This window comes from Panulirus ornatus, chromosome 41 (assembly GCF_036320965.1).
Source record: "Panulirus ornatus isolate Po-2019 chromosome 41, ASM3632096v1, whole genome shotgun sequence".
In the NCBI taxonomy this organism is placed as follows: domain Eukaryota; kingdom Metazoa; phylum Arthropoda; class Malacostraca; order Decapoda; family Palinuridae; genus Panulirus; species Panulirus ornatus.
The window spans coordinates 7,952,642-7,973,055 of NC_092264.1; the positions used below are offsets into that span (position 1 = coordinate 7,952,642).

At 42.4% G+C, this 20,414-nt stretch overlaps 2 protein-coding genes across 6 annotated transcripts in view; one reads left to right on the forward strand and one right to left on the reverse strand.

Annotated features, from left to right (window-relative positions):
• The first annotated feature begins 3,640 nt into the window (after positions 1 to 3,640).
• Positions 3,641 to 17,377, forward strand: LOC139761654 (uncharacterized). 2 transcript variants are annotated; one of them, XM_071685970.1, is made up of 5 exons: positions 3,641 to 3,775; positions 11,683 to 11,836; positions 14,513 to 14,591; positions 14,810 to 14,972; positions 15,252 to 17,377. In XM_071685970.1, the coding sequence occupies exons 2-5, from the start codon at positions 11,688 to 11,690 to the stop codon at positions 15,317 to 15,319; spliced, it is 459 nt and encodes a 152-aa protein (XP_071542071.1). In that variant the 5' UTR covers positions 3,641 to 3,775; positions 11,683 to 11,687; the 3' UTR covers positions 15,320 to 17,377. The 2 variants fall into 2 exon arrangements, with proteins under 2 accessions (XP_071542071.1, XP_071542070.1); XM_071685969.1 differs by having other exon boundaries at positions 14,810 to 17,377.
• Positions 13,848 to 20,414, reverse strand: part of LOC139761653 (uncharacterized) — a 28,118-nt gene continuing 21,551 nt past the window's right edge. For 3 of the 4 annotated variants that reach the window (XM_071685968.1, XM_071685966.1, XM_071685967.1), the window contains one exon: positions 15,852 to 18,576. In XM_071685968.1, the coding sequence (XP_071542069.1) occupies positions 18,383 to 18,576 (194 nt within the window). In that variant the 3' untranslated portion in view covers positions 15,852 to 18,382. Of the gene's footprint in view, positions 14,778 to 15,851; positions 18,577 to 20,414 lie in introns of those variants that run through there. The other variant, XR_011715578.1, reaches the window with a different exon arrangement.

The window sequence follows — 20,414 nt, forward strand, 5'->3', positions numbered from 1 at the left end:
TTTCTTGAGGGGCAATACTGCGCATAATCACGCGAAATAAATGACCATACAGCAGGGGGTGATGGTAACTGACACGCCAACGGCTGGGAATAGCGTGGGGTCGGCCAGTTAGAAAAGAGTCATGAACGTGCACATTTTGAAGGACCATTGTATTAAGCAGGTTGTTTGTGTGTGTGTGTGTGTGTGTGTGTGTGTGTGTGTGTGTGTGTGTCACAGAACGTAGTTTGTAGTGAACGTGTTGCAGGTTGTAGCCGTTTGCAGTCAGCGTGTTGTAGGCTGTAGCCAGTAAAGTACAAGTTGCGAATAATTGGACGCCCCATGTGGTTCCAGGGAAGGTGGTTGTTGCTGTAAGACAAACAGGTTGTGGTTAGCCCACGCAGGTTGTGGCTGACAGGACTCATGTTGGAGCTAATAAAACACGAGACGGAGCCAGCAGGACGCAGAAAGTAGCCAGCAAGAAGCAAGTTGTCAGTATGACACAAGTCGTATGGCTATCAAGAAGTAAGCTGTAGCTAAGAAGGTGCAAGTTACAGCTGGCTAGACGGAGGTTGCAACCAGCAAGACGCAAACAGTAGCTAACGTCCCGCAAGGTATATGCAATAGGGAGATAATGATAATACCTCCAGACCAAGCAAGCAAGCAAACTAGCAAGCATCATCATCATCAGCAGCAGCAGGGGATGGGGGAGCTCATATAAACATACAGGGTTCATCCTTTCAAAACGAGAGGCAACTGAGAAGGGTACAAGAAGGTCGAGAGCAGGTCGTCAGTAATGCAATGGTCCGTGCCTGACGGAGACCCTCTGTGTAATAAAGTCGATCTCGAAGACGATAATCTAAAGGTCAATGAGATCGATCCCATGACCACGACGGCAAGACCTTTACTTTAGCACGACGGAACTATCCTTGAGCAGGACGGTGCGATTCTAAAGGAAAATGATTGGCCTTTGACCTTCACCCTTAAAGGTCAAGGTGAGACCATGATACCTAAGTATCACACCGTCGTGCTCAAGTGGTTAAATGATGATTGCCAGCTATATTTACTATTTACAAACCAAGCCATTAAAACCCGTATTTACAGACCAGGACCCGTAACTTTTCAAAACACTCAAACATTCATATTTTATATTTTTCCATCCCAATTACACCGACATTAGATGGTTTGTGTTTTCAGAATGGTTGACTTGGTGAAATGAGTTCCTTTTGTTCATTGGTAATGATTTCTCGTGATATATCGTTGTGTAAAGAAATATATGTGTGTGTGTGTGTGTGTGACTGAGTTTGGTAAAGTGTGTGGAAGAAGAAAGTTGAGAGTAAATGTGAATAAGAGCAAGGTTATTAGGTACAGTAGGGGTGAGGGTCAAGTCAATTGGGAGGTGAGTTTGAATGGAGAAAAACTGGAGGAAGTGAAGTGTTTTAGATATCTGGGAGTGGATCTGTCAGCGGATGGAACCATGGAAGCGGAAGTGGATCATAGGGTGGGGGAGGGGGCGAAAATTTTGGGAGCCTTGAAAAATGTGTGGAAGTCGAGAACATTATCTCGGAAAGCAAAAATGGGTATGTTTGAGGGAATAGTGGTTCCAACAATGTTGTATGGTTGCGAGGCGTGGGCTATGGATAGAGATGTGCGCAGGAGGATGGATGTGCTGGAAATGAGATGTTTGAGGACAATGTGTGGTGTGAGGTGGTTTGATCGAGTAAGTAACGTAAGGGTAAGAGAGATGTGTGGAAATAGAAAGAGCGTGGTTGAGAGAGCAGAAGAGGGTGTTTTGAAATGGTTTGGGCACATGGAGAGAATGAGTGAGGAGAGATTGACCAAGAGGATATATGTGTCGGAGGTGGAGGGAACGAGGAGAAGAGGGAGACCAAATTGGAGGTGGAAAGATGGAGTGAAAAAGATTTTGTGTGATCGGGGCCTGAACATGCAGGAGGGTGAAAGGAGGGCAAGAAATAGAGTGAATTGGAGTCATGTGGTATACCGGGGTTGACGTGCTGTCAGTGGATTGAAGCAAGGCATGTGAAGCGTCTGGGGTAAACCATGGAAAGCTGTGTAGGTATGTATATTTGCGTGTGTGGACGTGTGTATGTACATGTGTATGGGGGGGGGGGTTGGGCCATTTCTTTCGTCTGTTTCCTTGCGCTACCTCGCAAACGCGGGAGACAGCGACAAAGTATAAAAAAAAAAAAAAAAAAAAAAAAAAAAGTGTGTGTGTGTGTGTGTGTGTGTACCGTAGGCACCTTTCGTACCGTCAGTAACTAACAAAATGTATATGTGAAAACTGTTCATCCTCTCAAAGGGAAGGCTGAACATTTGGGTTGCCTGTGACCTGACTGTTCCATCCAGGATTCGAGCCGTGGTTCGTAAAAGACGTTGATTGTAACACTAACCACTGCACCACGCGGGTTATGTGTGTAATTACGTATTTATACTACATGGGGAGGAAGTTTTACTCTCGTGGGGCCCCGTCTCTTAAATTTTCTCCCCTGTCATGTAGCTCCTTAAATCTTTGTGTTTATGTACTACGCAGGTACTATAAAAGTACACCTTTATATCTTTCCTAACAACATTTAGTTTTTTTATATAGCTTTTTGTTGCTCTTTCTTTGCAGTTTCGTAGAATCGTTCAGCGATGGCATCATCAAAATGGTTAAGGAACTTGAAGGTTGTGATCAAGTCACTTCTTATTTTTCCCTCTTCCACGGTGGGCAGGTCTATGGTCTCTCTCCACTCTCAGTTCTCTTAATCTGTTACCATTCTTTCTGCCCTAATATGGAACTTCTCTATCATTTCCTTATACCTTTTCAAGTGCGACATATTCTAATTTGGCCTAACAAAAGCTGTGAATAATTTTCTGAACCTTTCCTTATCTATATACGAAACGTGGTTGCAATATTTGTCAGCAGAGTGTTTGCCTCCGTTATTATAGTCCATCTGCAGATTATTTCCTTCCAGATAATACTGAGGCCTTTCCTTCAGTGACTTCATCATTTCGCATTTACTTGAGAAAAAGTCACCGCAAAGTACAGAGGATGAGTATCTTATGAAACAAGACCTCCAGAAGAAAATCAACCAGCAAGGTATAAGTTACTGCAATGTGTGCGAGAGAGCGAGAACTTCCGAGTTGTCACTATGCTGAACTTCATCAGAGACCGTCGTCAGTGCCCAAACAGCATCCTGAATCACTGCCTACACATTTAATTTTGTAAAAATCGTAAAATTTATCGAATCTCGATGAACGAGACACTTTTCAGAAGATAAATTAACATCCCATACGTCTTGAGAGAGAGACTGTCTAAACCAACTGCAAATTCATAATGATCAAGATCCTTTGGTACCTTATCTCATGTCTTTTTTTTTTTCTGTTTCAATGCTTTCCTGACCTTCCATAAATAAACTGGATGTCAGTTTTTCTCATTTCTTTGTAAAATCAATATCCATAATTCACTCTTACCTCGCCAGCCTTACGAGAATAAGGATCATTAAACGCCAATTTGGTTTATCTTAATTCGTAAAGTGTATTTCCCTCCCCTATCGTTTTAGTTCATCCTAGGAAAAGCTATACGATTCTAGATACCTAACACCTGGTGTCGCGCGGAGGTTGGTGGGTACTACTCACTAGCGGACGTCAGTCGCGAGCCAGACACCGTACTGGAAGGTGTGTAGATAGCCCACGCTTCCAGCCTTACAGATAACGTGAAGCTTCAACGCTCCCCATCACTGGACATACTCCGCTCCCACTACATATGGCCTAAAGTTGGATCTTCGATAAACTCATGGTTCGTTAATTCAAAATATTACTATACATTACATATATATAATGTTCATCTGGAAAAAGATTGTCAACAAATACTCTAGTTATCTTAAACGTACTTTTCATATCCACTTAAGTATTACAGTAATCTCATGTCAATTCTTGTCAATTCAATTTGCCATATATTTTGGAAACATTTAGTGCATCATTATAATCTTGCCACACACAAGTGAATGTAACTTGGTCTGTCGTTCATCCATAGTGAATGTGTATCAAAATTAAATGAAGCATCCAAGTAGTTGTTCAAAACATTCGAGGGGAGATACAGTGAGTGGAGTCGGCACCCCATGTTCTACCAGTTGTTTGTATCTGTTAGCGATATATCTTTTTATGGTCATCTTCGTCCCCTTGGCCTCAGCCTCTTGAGAAGGACGGCATGATGGCCATCGTGTATGATACCGTAGCATTTATACCTAATCGTTAAGCGTAAGATTAATGGCTCGGGAACCATAACCAGATGGAACACCATCGTAGTCAGTACCCTCGTAATAGTAGACGTGAATTTCCAGTAATGGCTGAAGTAACAACACTTATGAATCTAAAGTTAAAAAGTTCATAACAAAGTACTCTAAGGTTGTGCCGTCATGCTCAAGATTCATACTGTCGTTCCCAAGTGATCAATAACCAGCGTTAATCACATTCTAATGACCTCAACCAAACAACCTCGTAAAATCCACACGTCATTAGAGAATCCATAATAGCTGGTGACCCCCACCAGTCCTAGTTCAGTGTCACGGGTACATACATCTTAAACTACTTCACCAAACTCACGTTTATAAATCTCCTAACAGGTGACTTGTTCGTGCAGACTACTACCGGGAAAAACTATGAAATAAGCGATTTCCTACACACGGCGACCTGGCCAGTTTTAACAAAAAAAAAAAAAAAAGTATATCTTTCCATTTGCTATGGTCTTCCATAAAGGATGATGTAGTGTGATCGAAAAAAAAAAAAAAAAAAAAAAAATATATATATATATATATATATATATATATATATATATATATATATATATATATATATATATATATATATTTATTTATTTATTTATTATACTTTGTCGCTGTCTCCCGCGTTTGCGAGGTAGCGCAAGGAAACAGACGAAAGAAATGGCCCAACCCACCCCCATACACATGTATATACATACGTCCACACACGCAAATATACATACCTACACAGCTTTCCATGGTTTACCCCAGACGCTTCACATGCCTTGATTCAATCCACTGACAGCACGTCAACCCCGGTATACCACATCGCTCCAATTCACTCTATTCCTTGCCCTCCAGTTTGAATGGAGAAAAACTGGAGGAAGTAAAGTGTTTTAGATATCTGGGAGTGGATCTGGCAGCGGATGGAACCATGGAAGCGGAAGTGGATCATAGGGTGGGGGAGGGGGCGAAAATCCTGGGAGCCTTGAAGAATGTGTGGAAGTCGAGAACATTATCTCGGAAAGCAAAAATGGGTATGTTTGAAGGAATAGTGGTTCCAACAATGTTGTATGGTTGCGAGGCGTGGGCTATGGATAGAGTTGTGCGCAGGAGGATGGATGTGCTGGAAATGAGATGTTTGAGGACAATGTGTGGTGTGAGGTGGTTTGATCGAGTAAGTAACATAAGGGTAAGAGAGATGTGTGGAAATAAAAAAGAGCGTGGTTGAGAGAGCAGAAGAGGGTGTTTTGAAATGGTTTGGGCACATGGAGAGAATGAGTGAGGAAAGATTGACCAAGAGGATATATATGTCGGAGGTGGAGGGAACGAGGAGAAGTGGGAGACCAAATTGGAGGTGGAAAGATGGAGTGAAAAAGATTTTGTGTGATCGGGGCCTGAACATGCAGGAGGGTGAAAGGAGGGCAAGGAATAGAGTGAATTGGATCGATGTGGTATACCGGGGTTGACGTGCTGTCAGTGGATTGAATCAGGGCATGTGAAGCGTCTGGGGTAAACCATGGAAAGCTGTGTAGGTATGTATATTTGCGTGTGTGGACGTATGTATATACATGTGTATGGGGGTGGGTTGGGCCTTTTTTTTCGTCTGTTTCCTTACGCTACCTCGCAAACGCGGGAGACAGCGACAAAATATATATATATATATATATATACATATATATATATATATATATATATATATATATATATATACGTGTGTGTGTGTGTGTGCGTGTGTGTGTGACAAAAACATGAACCGAGACGGGATATAAATGAACCATCTCGCATTCTATTACGCCATTAGCTAACCTCTACGTTCTACAGCACATCATCACGATCTGTAATCTTTGAATTCGAAGGTGCGACCCTTGAGCACGACGCTACGACCCTTGAGTATGACAGCCTGGCTCAAAACCTATTTTCTACAGTCGAGCCAGAAGCCAAGCCATCATGCTCAAAGGGTCGTCAGACCATCGTGCTCTATGGGTCATTTCTTCCAAAGGCCCGAAAGTGCGAAATCAGCCGCCACCTAGACAATGGCAAACAAACAACTCCCATCCACAATTCAGACACTCGTGCACTGAGAGGAGTCTCATGATTTAGACACGTGAGACACCGTCTTGCATTAATCAATTGGGAGAAGTCTCATGGACCAAGAAGGCTGGGATTAACTGAGTGGCCTGTTGTGAACAATAACTGCTCGCGTCGAGACCTAAGCAGCTGCACATGTTACATGCCCCCCCCCCCCTAACCCCTTCCCCCGTATTAAAAGCCTTGGTGTCTGTACTGAAGGGATAATCTGTTTTGTGTGTGGCTAGTGACTTGACATACTTCTGTCTGGCCTGTCACGACAGAGGTGGGGAAACCGACCGTAAGGTGGAAACGAAATTGGTGATAACAGAAAAGAAAGAAACAGACAGAAAGGGAGGGAGAGAGAGAGAAAGAGGACTGAAAGGAAGAAGTCTGGATATAAAGGTCATACGAAAATTAAATGAATATGAATATCTCGATTCAGATACAGACATGATAATTCGACGAAGCTTATGCACCACAGCTTGATCGCTTGTCGTTCGTAATATCTGCCGCTGTGGAAAGCGAGTATCGCGTGTTGGTGGTTGCGACAGACCCCTACCGCTGTTTCTCCCCCGGGTCCCGTGTCGCCTGAGCTGCACTTTCTCATGCAAGCGCGTCTGGGTAACGTAGATTTCTGGCCACAGCTCCGAGTGTGGCCGCCGGTGGGCGGAGCGGGCTGTGGCGAATGGAAGTGGATGGGGTGGGGTGGGGAGAGGTGGATAAATCTGCGTAATGGAGGAAGGAACAGTGAAAGCGAGATATTGAGTGGAGGGGGAGTTATGGGAACGTGGAGGAAGGGTTTGGAGAAAAGTGAGGGGAGGGAGAGAGACACGGGAAAAGAGGAATCGATGAGCATGGGGTGCACAATAAATCTGCCTGGGATAACGGCACAAATCAAATCTTCAAATGTTCAGAGGAATACCTTGAAAAAGAGAAATGCTTTACATTGTGTTGCGACACCTTCGTCAGGGAGATTCCTAGCCACTGGCAACAATAATCTTGGTTCTAGTCTTCTGTAAGTACAGAGCTTCTGAAATCATCCATAAGGATTATTAAGATTAATGCAGTCCTTCTGATATCCTTAGTATACAGGACGAGGAGACAGGGTCTAAATGAAGACATTTGAGGGATATAAGATTCCTAGTAAGTCTGATATGCATTTCTAGAAACCGCTGAGAAAATTTGTATCAAATTCATGCACTGTGTTATGAAGTAGAAGAGCAGACGAGGAAGACGGTGATCAAGTAAAAGTTTGAATATCTCTCTTTCTTCGTGGGGATGTGTGCATGACTTAAGGTTTCTTAATTCTGTTGTATATATATATATATATATATATATATATATATATATATATATATATATATATATATATACTTTATACTTTGTCGATGTTTACCGCGTTAGCTAGGTAACGCAAGGAAACAGACGAAAGAATGGCCCAACCCACCCACATACACATGTATATACATACACGTCCACACACGCACATATACATACCTATACATTTCAACGTATACATATATATACACACACAGACATATACATATATACACATGTATATAATTCATACTCTCTGCCTTTATTCATTCCCGTCGCCACCCCGCCACACATGAAATGACATCCCCCTCCCCCCGCACGCGCGCGAGGTACCGCTAGGAAAAGACAACAAAGGCCACATTCGTTCACACTCAGTCTCTAGCTGTCATGTATAATGCACCCAAATCACAGCTCCCTTTCCACATCCAGGCCCCATAAAACCTTCCATGGTATACCCCAGACGCTTCACATGCCCTGGTTCAATCCATTGACAGCACGTCCACCTCGGTGTACCACATCGTTCCAATCTACTCTATTCCTTGCACGCCTTTCACCCTCCTGCATGTTCAGGCCCCGATCGCTCAAAATCTTTTTCACTCCATCCTTCCACCTCCAATTTAGTCTCCCACTTCTCCTCGTTCCCTCCACCTCTGACACATATATCCTCTTTGCCAATCTTTCCTCACTCATTCTCTCCATGTGACCAAACCGTTTCAATACACCCTCTTCTGCTCTCTCATATATATACACTGAATATCCTCACCAACCAGTCAACAACACAATCACCCCCTTTTTTTAATAAATTCCACTACAATACCATCCAAACCCGCCGCCTTGCCAGCTTTCATCTTCCGCAAAGCTTTCACTACCTTTTCTCAGTTTACTAAATCATTCTCCCTAACCCTCTCACTTTGCGCACCACCTCTAAATCATTCTCCCTAACCCTCTCACTTTGCGCACCACCTCGAACAAAACACCCTATATCTGCCACTCTATCATCAAACACATTCAACAAACCTTCAAAATACTTACTCCTTCTCCTCATTTCACCACTACACTACTTGTTATTACCTCCCCATTATCCCCCTTCACCGATGTTCCCATTTTCTTTTGTCTTACGCCCTTTTGTACCTTCTTCCAAAACATTTTTCTATTCTCCCTAAAATCTAATGATACTCTCTCACCCCAACTCTCATTTGCCCTCTTTTTCACTTCTTGCACCTTTCTCTTAACCTCCTGCCTCTTTCTTTTATAAATGTAACAGTAATTTGCATTATTTCCCAGCAACAATCGTCCAAATGCCTCTCTCTTCTCTTTCACTAATAATCTTACTTCTTCATCCCACCACTCACTACCCTTTCTAATCTGCCCACCTCCCACCTTTCTCATTCCACATGCATCTTTTGCACACGCCATCACTGCTTACCTAAATACATCCCATTCCTCCCCTACTCCTCTTACGTCCTTTGCTCTCACCTTTTTCCATTCTGCACTCAATCTCTCCTGGTACTTCCTCACACAAGTCTCCTTCCCAAGCTCACTTACTCTCACCACTCTCTTCACCCCAACATTCTCTTCTTTTCTGAAAACCTCTACAAATCTTCACCTTCGCCTCCACAAAATAATGATCAGACATCCCTCCAGTTGCACCTCTCAGCACATTAACATCCAAAAGTCATCTCTTTCACGTGCCTATCAATTAACACGTAATCCAATAACACTAGCTCTTGCCATCTCTCCTACTTACATACGTATACTTATGTATATCTCTCTTTCTAAACCAGGTATTCCCAAACACGTCCTTTTTCAGCACACAAATCTACAAGCTCTTCATTTCCATTTACAACACTAAACATCCTATGAACACCGATTATTCCCTCAACTGCCACATTACTCACCTTTGCATTCAAATCACCCATCACTATAACCTGTTCTCGTGCATCAAAACTACTAACACACTCACTCAGCTGCTCCCAAAACACTTGCCTCTCATCTTTCTTCTCATGCCCCGGTGCATAGGCACCAATAATCACCCATATCTCTCCATCCACTTTCAGTTTTACCCATATCAATCTAGAGTTTACTTTCTTACACACTATCACATACTCCCACAACTCCTGTTTCAGGAGCAGTGATACTCCTTTCTTTGCTCTTGTCCTCTCACCAACCCCTGACTTTACTCCTAAAACATTCCCAAACCACTCTTTCCCTTTACCCTTGTTCTTCGTTTCACTCAGAGCCAAAACATCTAGGTTCCTTTCCTCAAGCAAACTACCTATCTCTCCTTTTTCTCATCTTGGTTACATCCACACACATTTAGACATCTCAATCTGAGCCTTCGAGGAGAATAAGCACTCCCCGCATAACTCCTTTTTCTGTTTCCCCTTTTTGAAAGTTAAAATACAATGTATGGATCATGGTGAAGTACCTGAGGATTGGCGGAATGCATGAATAGTGCCATTGTACAAAGGCAAAGGAGATAAAGGTGAGTGTTCAAATCACAGAGGTATAAGTTTGCTGAGTATTCCTGGGAAATTATATGGGAGGGTATTGATTGAGAGGGTGAAGGCACGTACAGAGCATCAGACTGGGGAAGAACAATGTGGTTTCAAAAGTGGTAGATGTGTGGATCAGGTGTTTGCTTTTAAGAATGTGAGAAATACTTAGAGAAACAAATGGATTTGTATGAGGCATTGATGGATCTGGAGAAGGCCCATATGATGGAGTTGATAGAGACGCTCTGTGGAAGGTACTGAGAGTATATGGTGTGGGAGGCAAGTTGCTAGGAGCAGTAAAAAGTTTCTATTGAGGATGTAAGGCATGTGTACGAGTAGGAAGAGAGGAAAGTCATTGGTTCCCAGTAAATGTCGGTTTGCGGCAGGGTGCATGAAGTCTCCATGGTTGTTTAATTTGCTTATGGATGAGGTTGTTAGGCAGGTGAATGCAAGAGTTTTGGAGAGAGGGGCAAGTCTGCAGTCCGTTGTGAATGAGAGGGCTTGGGAAGTGAGTCAGTTGTTGTTCGCTGATGATACAGCGCTGGTGGCTGGTTCGGCTGAGAAACTGCAGAAGCTGGTGACTTTGGTAAAGTGTGTGAAAGAGGAAAGCTGAGAGTAAATGTGAATAAGAGTAAGGTTATCAGGTACAGTAGGGTAGAGAGACAAGTCAATCGGGAGGTAAGTTTGAATGGAGAGAAACTGGAGGAAATGAAGTGTTTTAGATATCTGGAAGTGGATTTAACAGCGGATGGAACCATGGAAGCGAAAGTGATTCATAGGTGTGGGGGAGGGGGCGAAGGTTCTAGGAGCGTTGAATAATGTGTGGAAGGCGAGAACATTATCTCGGAAAGCAAAAAATGGGTATGTTTGAAGGAATAGTGATTCCAATAATGTTATATGGTTGTAAGGCGTGAGCTATAGATAGGGTTGTGTGGAAAAAGGTGCATGTGTTGGAAATGAGATGTTTGAGGACAATATGTGGTGTAAGGTGGTTTGATCGAGTTAGTAATAAAAGGGTAAGAGATGCGTAGTAATAAAGAGTGTAGTTGTGAGAGCAGAAGAGTGTACTGAAATGGTTTGGGCACATGAGAGAATAAGTGAGCAAAGATTGACAAAGAGGACATATGTGTCAGAGGTGGGGGAACGAGGAGAAGTGGGAGACCAAATTGGAGGTGGAAAGATGGAGTGGAAAAGATTTTGAGTGATCGGGGCCTGAACATGCAAGAGGGTGAAAGGCGTGCAAGGAACGGAGTGAATTGGAACGATGTGGTATACCGAGGTCGACGTGCTGTCAATGGATTGAACCAAGGCATGTGAAGTGTCTGGGGTAAACACACACTACATGTAAGCACATGTAATTTTGTTCATGTGCTTTTCTACTTTCTGTGGGTAATTATCATATTCTTCAGGAATCACACATCAATTAGTAACACTAATGATGATCGACTCGTGCACAATTTTTGATTGACCCTACCATCATTCCAGGCCATAATGTGACGTCGCCACCATAAGCAACGACTTACAACCTTTAATATCTTTTATCCTTTTGATGTTTAAAGGAAAGATGAGGGGGCGCAAATTCGATATCGAGGAGTACCTGATGCAGCTGCAATGTGCCAAGAGCGAGAAGAAGAAGAAGCACAAGACTTCGAGCTTTTCCAGGACGAGGTACTGTATCTACTCTCAGGACCCGGTCCAGGACGATCTTATCTGGTGAGTGAGCAGGGACGGCTGAGGAAGAACTGGGAAGGTGAGGACGAAGTGACTGTTTGACTGGGAAGGTGAGTACGTATTAATTGAGGGACTGGAAGGGCGAGTGAGGGACTGGAAGGGTGAGTGAGGTACTAGTAGGGCGAGGACATGATGGATGAGGGACTAAGAACGTGAGGACGTGGAGAGGGAGGTACTAACTAGGTAAAGGCTTGCAAAACAATGTACCGAGAGGGTAAGGGCCGTACAGAGGGGAGGACGAGGAACGTGTGGTAGTGGTGCTCGAAATGAAAACTACGTCTAATCTTTTTCAATACGTAAGGAAACTTCAGTCTACATATTTCATTGCCTTTTACGAACACTTGAATAAGAAAAAAAAAAAGAGCAGACATAAAATCATATTTCTTAAAAGATTCTAAAGAAATATATACGCACATAGTTTACAAGATTTACGATAGATTTTCGTGGCCTTTATTCAGTGTCATAAGAATGGCACTAAAGCTATCATTATCGTAAAAGTGACTCGACCTTCAAGCGATTTCTTTTTTTTTTTTTTCTCAAGATCACAGGACAATGTACCCGCCCTAACATTAGCCCGCCAAGAGGGATTATTCGTGTGATGGGTTCGGTGAGGATGACTCGGAAGCAAGTGGTGTGGGTCGTTTCCCTTCTGACTTCAGTGTTTGAAGTGGTACTCCTGTCGTGTTTTCCCTCTCCTTTCTGGCTGTGTGTGTGTGTGTGTGTGTGTGTGTGTGTGTGTGTGTGTGTGTGTGTGTGTGTGTGTGTGTGATTGCTATCTGTGTAACCATAGGGAGAGAGTTTTACGTTCAAGTTTCTACATCTGTTAACCCTGTATAAAAACACCAATGTACTTACTTCTATGTGTGCATACATACACACATACGCAACAGTTAAGACAGTTACCCATTTATCGACCAACACCGAGTGGAGGATAAATACTTGGGTTGGGTGCGGATCCACCGCTATGCCCTGAATTCAAAACCATCTGGTGGTGACTTATGGTCAGCAGCGATAACCACTACAACACGTAGGGCTGAATGTATGTGTGTGTGTGTGTGTGTGTGTGTGTGTGTGTGTGTACGGGATCATTGGTTCTTGTGCCCCTGGATTCCACCTGCTTTACTAATACAGTGGGCTGCCGGTCATCAGGACGCTCAGTAAAGCAATATATCACATCCAAGACACTTTCCCTCGTTTGAGCAATTGCATGGAGACTTTGCCATCTATGATTACATCCTCATTACCCTCAGTCGTTAACATTGGACAAATCACCGAACTCTAGTACAAGTTATGGAGAAGAAATATACACACAAGAGAGAAAAGGATATTAAGAATATTCAAATCACATCCCCAACACCCGCTCCCATAAACTGATTCGCTCTTTCTCCAAGTGCTAAAGGCCTACCCCATCTCTAGGGTTTATCAAGAATCAAGAGAGCTGTCTGTACTTTTTCAGTTCGTGATTTCTGTTTTGTTGGAGAGAAAATATCGGCAGAATAATTATCTTTAAAACTGTTCCAACTTCTGTGAATGTTTCTAACTTGTTCGGCCCGTTCCTATATTTCCTCCCTTACCCCTGTGGCGTGAGATGTTACAATGTCGGTCGAGACCAGCCGCTCTTGACCGCCCACCTAAACTCCTACAGAGACGTAGAGTGACATAAAGAGACGGAAAATATGAGCAGAGAGGTAGTGATTCAGCACGCGATTGCCCCAAAGAAGTACCAAGAGGAAAAAAAATAAAGGGGTTGGCTAAACGGATAGTAGTTGAGGGTGTTTTTGAAATGGAGTGCGTGAGTGGACCTAGTTATCCCCTACTACACCAGTGGTCTAACCTTGCCAGAGCTGCGAAGGTATTACGATTAGATCCTCCTGTGTAAGAATACAGGTGTGGCCAACAGCCATCCACAGTGGGTCACTCAGGGTACTGCGTCAACCCAACCCAATGCTGTGACGCCCCATTCAACTGCACGTGGCTCTGATCCATTATGTCACCCCGACTCACTGCAACTTGAGAAGCTTGCAATAACGCATGATAATCAAAATAACCTATCATTTACTTACAAACACAAACTAGGGAGAAATTCATCTCCAATCGACAAGCCCAGCACAGGTAATCAGTGTCACTTTAAAGGTGACACTAGAAAGTAAACAAAGGTCCAGACTTAGTCCAATGGCATCTGTTCGGTGGATTCTTACAGGAATATCATATTTTCAATACATCTCAATTAGATAATGGGTACACATCTACCATAATTTGCAAAGGTATCTATAGCTGATCATTTTGTGCTTGCGTGTTTGCATAGGCTTTCTCATTTTATATCCATCATTGTATCATTTTCATGCAAAAAACATGTTATATATATATATATATATATATATATATATATATATATATATATATATATATATATATATATATATATATATATAAAGAATAACAAGTCTCCCTTACTGGGCAAATTTTAAACATTAAAAACTTTTCCATAATTTAACTTACAAAAGTAATCAGAATAATATTTACATCTCTCTCTCTCTCTCTCTCTCTCTCTCTCTCTCTCTCTCTCTCTCTCTCTCTCTCTCTCTCTCTCTCTCTCTCTCTCCGGGAACATCATACCATTTAAAGATGCAATAAATTTCCTTCAATTTGGCACAACAGGAAGTCGGTGGTACGAGGGGAAGCGGCATCAATACAACGAAGGAAAAACGACTATGCCTCCGTCCAGACCCTCTACCAGGTGTGTAGTATCCCAGGCGTGTAGTGTCCCAGGTAATTCGTGTTATCCTGAACACTATTTCCTTTCCTGGGAAGGCACTTGCTGCCGTCCAATTTGTTCTTTAACATCTATGATTTAAAAGATTATCATCCATATTCATATCATCCCAAGCGTCAGAACCCAAGACGAGCAGTGTAAATGAACTTTCTGAAATAAAAAAAAAAAAATTATCTCAACAGTCGTCATATTCGCCTTCGGGGAGAAGTTCTACGCAGTTCTCTACCGGGACGAGGAGCGCTGGACAGGAGGAACAACCTGCCGAAGTAGACGGGTTGAGGAAGCGTTCCAAACAGTATTATGCCCACGCCGGCCGTGGGCCGCCCCTGCCTACCACTTCCAACGGTACGCACGTTTCTTTAACTATGATCACTGACACACTGTTTTGGCACAGACTAGCTGCACTGGTGACTGCTTAGAGTGAAGTAAACTGAATCATACGACTCGAATAATAAATGTTGTCATAATAATCTAGTATGTACACAAGTGTATCATACGAGTAAAGTAGACGATAAAAAAATCATACTGTACTGACAAAACATATTGAGGAGAACTAGTTTTTTCTTTAACTGATAATTTACTTTCCTTTCACTACTTTCCTAATGGCTTCTTTGTGTTGGACAGCAATCATCGGGTGGCGCTCCTCTCTCCCAGACCTTCGACTGGAGCGCTACGGCACTTCCACCTCCTGAGGCCTCCTACACCCACATAAGATCTAAAACCCACCTCAAGCCCAAGATCCACGTCAGACCCAAGGCCCACAAGTGTAACCCACCTCAAGCCTACGATCTGCGTCAATCCCCCGTCGCAGTTAATACCCACATTTAAGCCCCCATTTGCCATCCCAGTCCATGTCTACAACCAAACAACACACCAAATATCCAAGCTTAAAAATACTTACAACCAAGCTTAAACGCTCATATCGAAGATCAAGGCCCACCTCCTCAACCCAATCCACGCCTATTCTAGCAACCAAACCAGGATCTCGTTTTCAATACCAAAATGAAATACCTGCAATAGTTTCTAAAGTCCTGATCAAACACTATACATCTACACAATTCCTTGCAGACTTACGATCACATATCGTCATACAACAGATACTTATACATAATATACATATTGTTCTTAGTAAAAACTAAAGATAATAAAACAGAATAAAGATTTGTTTTTCTTCCAGACACTTGAACAAGTTACTTAGAAATATACAGTGATAAGAATATATAATTATATATTTATCTATTTATTATACTTTGTCGCTGTCTCCCGTGTTTGCGAGGTAGCGCATGGAAATAGACGAAAGAATGGCCCAACCCTCCCACATACACATATGTATACATACACGTCCACACACGCATATATACATACCTATACATCTCAACATATACATATATATACATACACAGACATATACATATATACACATATATATAATTCATACTTGCTGCCTTTATTCATTCCCGTCGCCACCCCGCCACACATGAAATGACAACCCCCTCCCACCGCATGCGCGCGAGGTAGCAATAGGAAAAGACAACAAAGGCCACATTCGTTCACACTCAGTCTCTTGCTGTCATGTATAATGCACCGAAACCACAGATCCCTTTCCACATCACAAAACTTTCCATGGTTTATCCAAGACGCTTCACATGCCCTGGTTCAATCCACTGACTGCACGTCGACCCCGGTATACCACATCGTTCCAATTCACTCTATTCCTTGCACGCCCTTCATCCTCCTGCATGTTCTGGCCCCGCTCACTCAAAATCTTTTTCACCCCATCTTTCCACCTCCAATTTGATCTCCCGCTTCTCGTTCCCTCCACCTCTGACACATATATCCTCTTGGTCAATCTTTCCTCACTCATTCTCTCCATGTCTTGCCTTCCAGATGTGTGTAGTCAATGAAGCTTTATCTTTACTGCCACATTAGTGCGAGTTCTAACTTTTCCACTGTCTTTGTCTGGATATAATTACTTAAATACCAAAAGCTGGTGCGTTCTAGGTCACCCGTTCACTCTGACTGCGAACAGCATATTTCCAGAGATAAGATTCAGCACGACCAAACGGCCCTCGAGCACGAGAGTACGACCTTGAGCACGACACACGACCCTTGATCACGGCGTGCCTTTAATGTATCATGGCCTGTCCTTTGACCAGATCTTTAAGGGTCTGGATAAAGGTCAACCCATCATACTCGCAGGTCGTACATTCATGCTTAAAAAGAGAGCAAAGTTGTACTTAAGGAGTGTAGTAATCAAACTCAAAGGATAAGGTCCTTATCGTAAGAGAATCTCTGCATTTTGCTGAACAGTTATTGGTGAAATGATCACAAATGTGTTTCTGATATTTGTTCTAATTTCCTTTCGGTGTTCCAGTACCTTTTTTTAATATCAATACAAAGAAGATTCGTAATTTTGTAACAGTGATGCAAGTAGGACTTGTAAAGTATAGGTATTTAACATGTAGGAGTACGATACTTGTAGCAAACCATATAGAATTGAACTTTCAATGTATCATCGATGGTTCTTCCGCTTGTTACGGTTGTGATATTTATATGGATACTGTAATAATAATAAATCAGTTTTACCAACAAGTCCTTCCTGTTTATCGTACTCGTAAATTCTTAACTTTCTCAGCTTTATGACAACCCTTGCTATATTCATTTGAAGTTCACACGAGAAGTTTTATATATATATATATATATATATATATATATATATATATATATATATATATATATATATATATATATATATATTGGACTGTCCTAAGACGCACAGTTTTAGCTCAATCCTACACGCACCATCAGTCATCACGTCAGCTTATACCATTACGTTCACCCATGAGAACCTCCTCAGTCGTCTTCACCGTGACTGTCGGGGACCGCATGTCACTGGTCCCACAGGAGCGACAGATTTTTGTGGCTGGCTGTCAGAGAAACACATCGGAGCAATGACCATAGAGGTATTCGCAAGGACATATGACTTTTAACACTTGGCCCATCGAATCAAGCATGGACGAGAGAGCAAGGAACTTTACATTTCAACACCTTCCTATAGCTCTTCATGAAAGGAGCTAATGTAGCACACTAGGCTAGTACTCTGATAAACTGCTGGGTCTGCTGTTATACAGGTATCTGAATCTGCATTTCTATGACGTCTTGAGTTGTATTTCTCTTTAAAATGAATACTGATAAAAAGGTGGCCGTGGAAAATATACATCAAACCATACAAGATCAGTATTCTGGTACTAGATATCAGAGATACAAAAACCAAAGTCTTTTATGGTCCCACTTGAAGGCACTACTCCAGGTATACACACGTAGATACCACTCATTATCGTCCCAGACACTCCAGGTAAAATCATTCCACTACATTATCACAGTACCAAAGAACTAGCTACGTAATAAACATCTGGCAACCTCGTCACAGGTAATATACATCAGACACCCAGACATACACAACCAAGTACTTCATACCAAAGTACCAAACTTACCTAGCTATCAATGCCTTCATAAAAATATCCCATACTCCACACACAAAATCAAAAGTACCATTCATCCGAGTACAACACACACGGTCTCACACCTTACGGTAACAGGCTGTGGTACTGAGTACGGAGTACGGAGAAATAGCGTTCCTGGCCAAGATGGGTGTCCCCTGGCCACGGAGGAACCACTCGGAGGAGAAAAGAGCGGCTCAGGCCGGTATACGGAGGACCTTCAAGGTGAGATTGAGGTATTTGGCTCAAGGGAAGCTACTCGACGGAGGTATAGCGGCCCAGACCGGCATGGGAGTACCCCAGGGTGAGGTTGAGGCAGTTAGCCAATAGTGCCGTCCAACCGGTTTGGTGGGAGGCGCCGCACCCACGTCCCGTCTCGCCGTCGAAGTACTCGTGGAACAGCAGCAGGTCCCGCCATGCTGGGTCGTCCCGGTACTGGCCAACTTCACCTGCACGAGAGAGACATGTACTGATGTCACTCAAGTGATTGAAAACGGGGAAAAGGACAAAAGAAAATGAAAATCAATGATAATAAATATGAAAGAAAAACACAATGATCACTTGATCGTTCAACGCTCTTGTACAGCAAAAGCAATGATCATTGTTGATAACTGGAAGATCCTGCAGGAAATACAATGGATGAGAGAGCTAGAGTTCAATATCATGATAAGCCCAGAAGGATTCTATAGCAGGTAACAGTAAGCCAAGGAATGATGTATCTTATCGATCTGCAAAATATACACAAATCACTCGGGTAAATAAAGAACCAATCTACTGGCAAATATCGTTTCTAATCTTCCTTCCGAAAAACCACATATTACAAGTTCCAATTCATTATGTAAACTGACCGCCGCCTAACATGCAACATTTATGCCTTCTGAAACCTGCATCAGTACACGGCATCATACGTCGTATATCCCAAGCTGATCCTCCCACAGCATAAATATTCTGCCTCGCTAATCAACGAGTTCACGGCATCAATTACCAATAATGTCCAAGAGGCAACCTCCAACAATGGCCAGTTATGTAACGTGTCTAATATCATCACCTTAACGTTGGTGACTTTGGATCTTTCTTTTCACCAATATGCTTAAAACCGAGTTTCTAAAATACATCCAGAGAGAAGGTAGAAAAGTTTTAAAATCTTCCACACTTATAAGACGTCTCATATCATCTATATATTCCTAACACCATGGACTGGTCGATTTGTTCTGTCTTCATTTCCAACTGTGCTGCACCTACACTTCAGCTATTAACTCATTCAAATCATACATCAGTTTGTTGATTTGCCTCTTCTCCTCGTATTGTCATGGATGGTATTATTTTGTCAAGTACCTTACGCTCTTAACACCTGTGACATCATTCCAGTCATACATACAGGGTGCCATTCCCTAAATATCTCATCCACCTTCAAACTGTTTACGTCGATTTCAGTTCTGCCTCCATGCAGCAGCTGATTTACTGTGCTGCCCACCATGCTCACCTGAAGGCCGGTGGCGCTGCAAGAATAGAGAGGTCACAGAGGATCTTCGTCAGAATATTAAGTTAATTTCTAATTAAATTGCAGTGTTTTCATGTACGTACTAGCTGACTTACTTGATGTGGAAAGTAAATACAGTAGCGATTACCTTAATCTCCTCTACGATATAAATGTTCCCATTATATTGTCTACCTTACCTTGTGAAACCCGCTATTTCACATCCATACACAATAGATGAATAAGTCATGCCATCACACACGCTTCTACACTAACACACACTACAGATCCATTTTGAAGCATAAATATATGACTTCACGACATGTCACTAAGTATGTTTATTGGTATATGCTGGAATGGTATGTGTGTGTGTGACCACAAAATACTAATATTAGAACCGCGAACGAGGACAGACAAGACACCCACACACACAAAAGTTACGATCGCGTTAAATCACACTTATCTCAACCACATATACCACATGCAACACATATCCCATATTAGTTTCAAAACAAAAGAAACATGTTAAATGACCTTAGGGCACGATCATTGAGAAGGGGGGTCAATAAAGATCATGTGAGGCAGAACTCGAGGAATATGAAACATGATCGAAAAAAATTAACTAAGGAAGCTTGTTACATATGTTACATGATAATGAGGACAGAGAGTCTGGTATAAAGGAATTTTCCTCTTGAGTCATTCATAACGCTTGTAGTCCAACGAGGTTGTTCCACGGCAGTGAATGTTGTAATGGTTGTGATGGGAATGTTAGCTAAATAAAACAGACTCGATGAACTGACTCGATGAACT

What these genes read in the sequence shown, in the direction of transcription:
- LOC139761654 (XM_071685969.1), top strand. Translation starts at nt 11,688, where the DNA reads ATGAGGGGGCGCAAATTCGATATCGAGGAGTACCTGATGCAGCTGCAA. An exon ending in GTCCAGGACGATCTTATCTG is followed by an intron (nt 11,837 to 14,512) that starts GTGAGTGAGCAG and finishes TTGGCACAACAG; the next exon opens with GAAGTCGGTGGTACGAGGGG. An exon ending in CCGTCCAGACCCTCTACCAG is followed by an intron (nt 14,592 to 14,809) that starts GTGTGTAGTATC and finishes TTATCTCAACAG; the next exon opens with TCGTCATATTCGCCTTCGGG.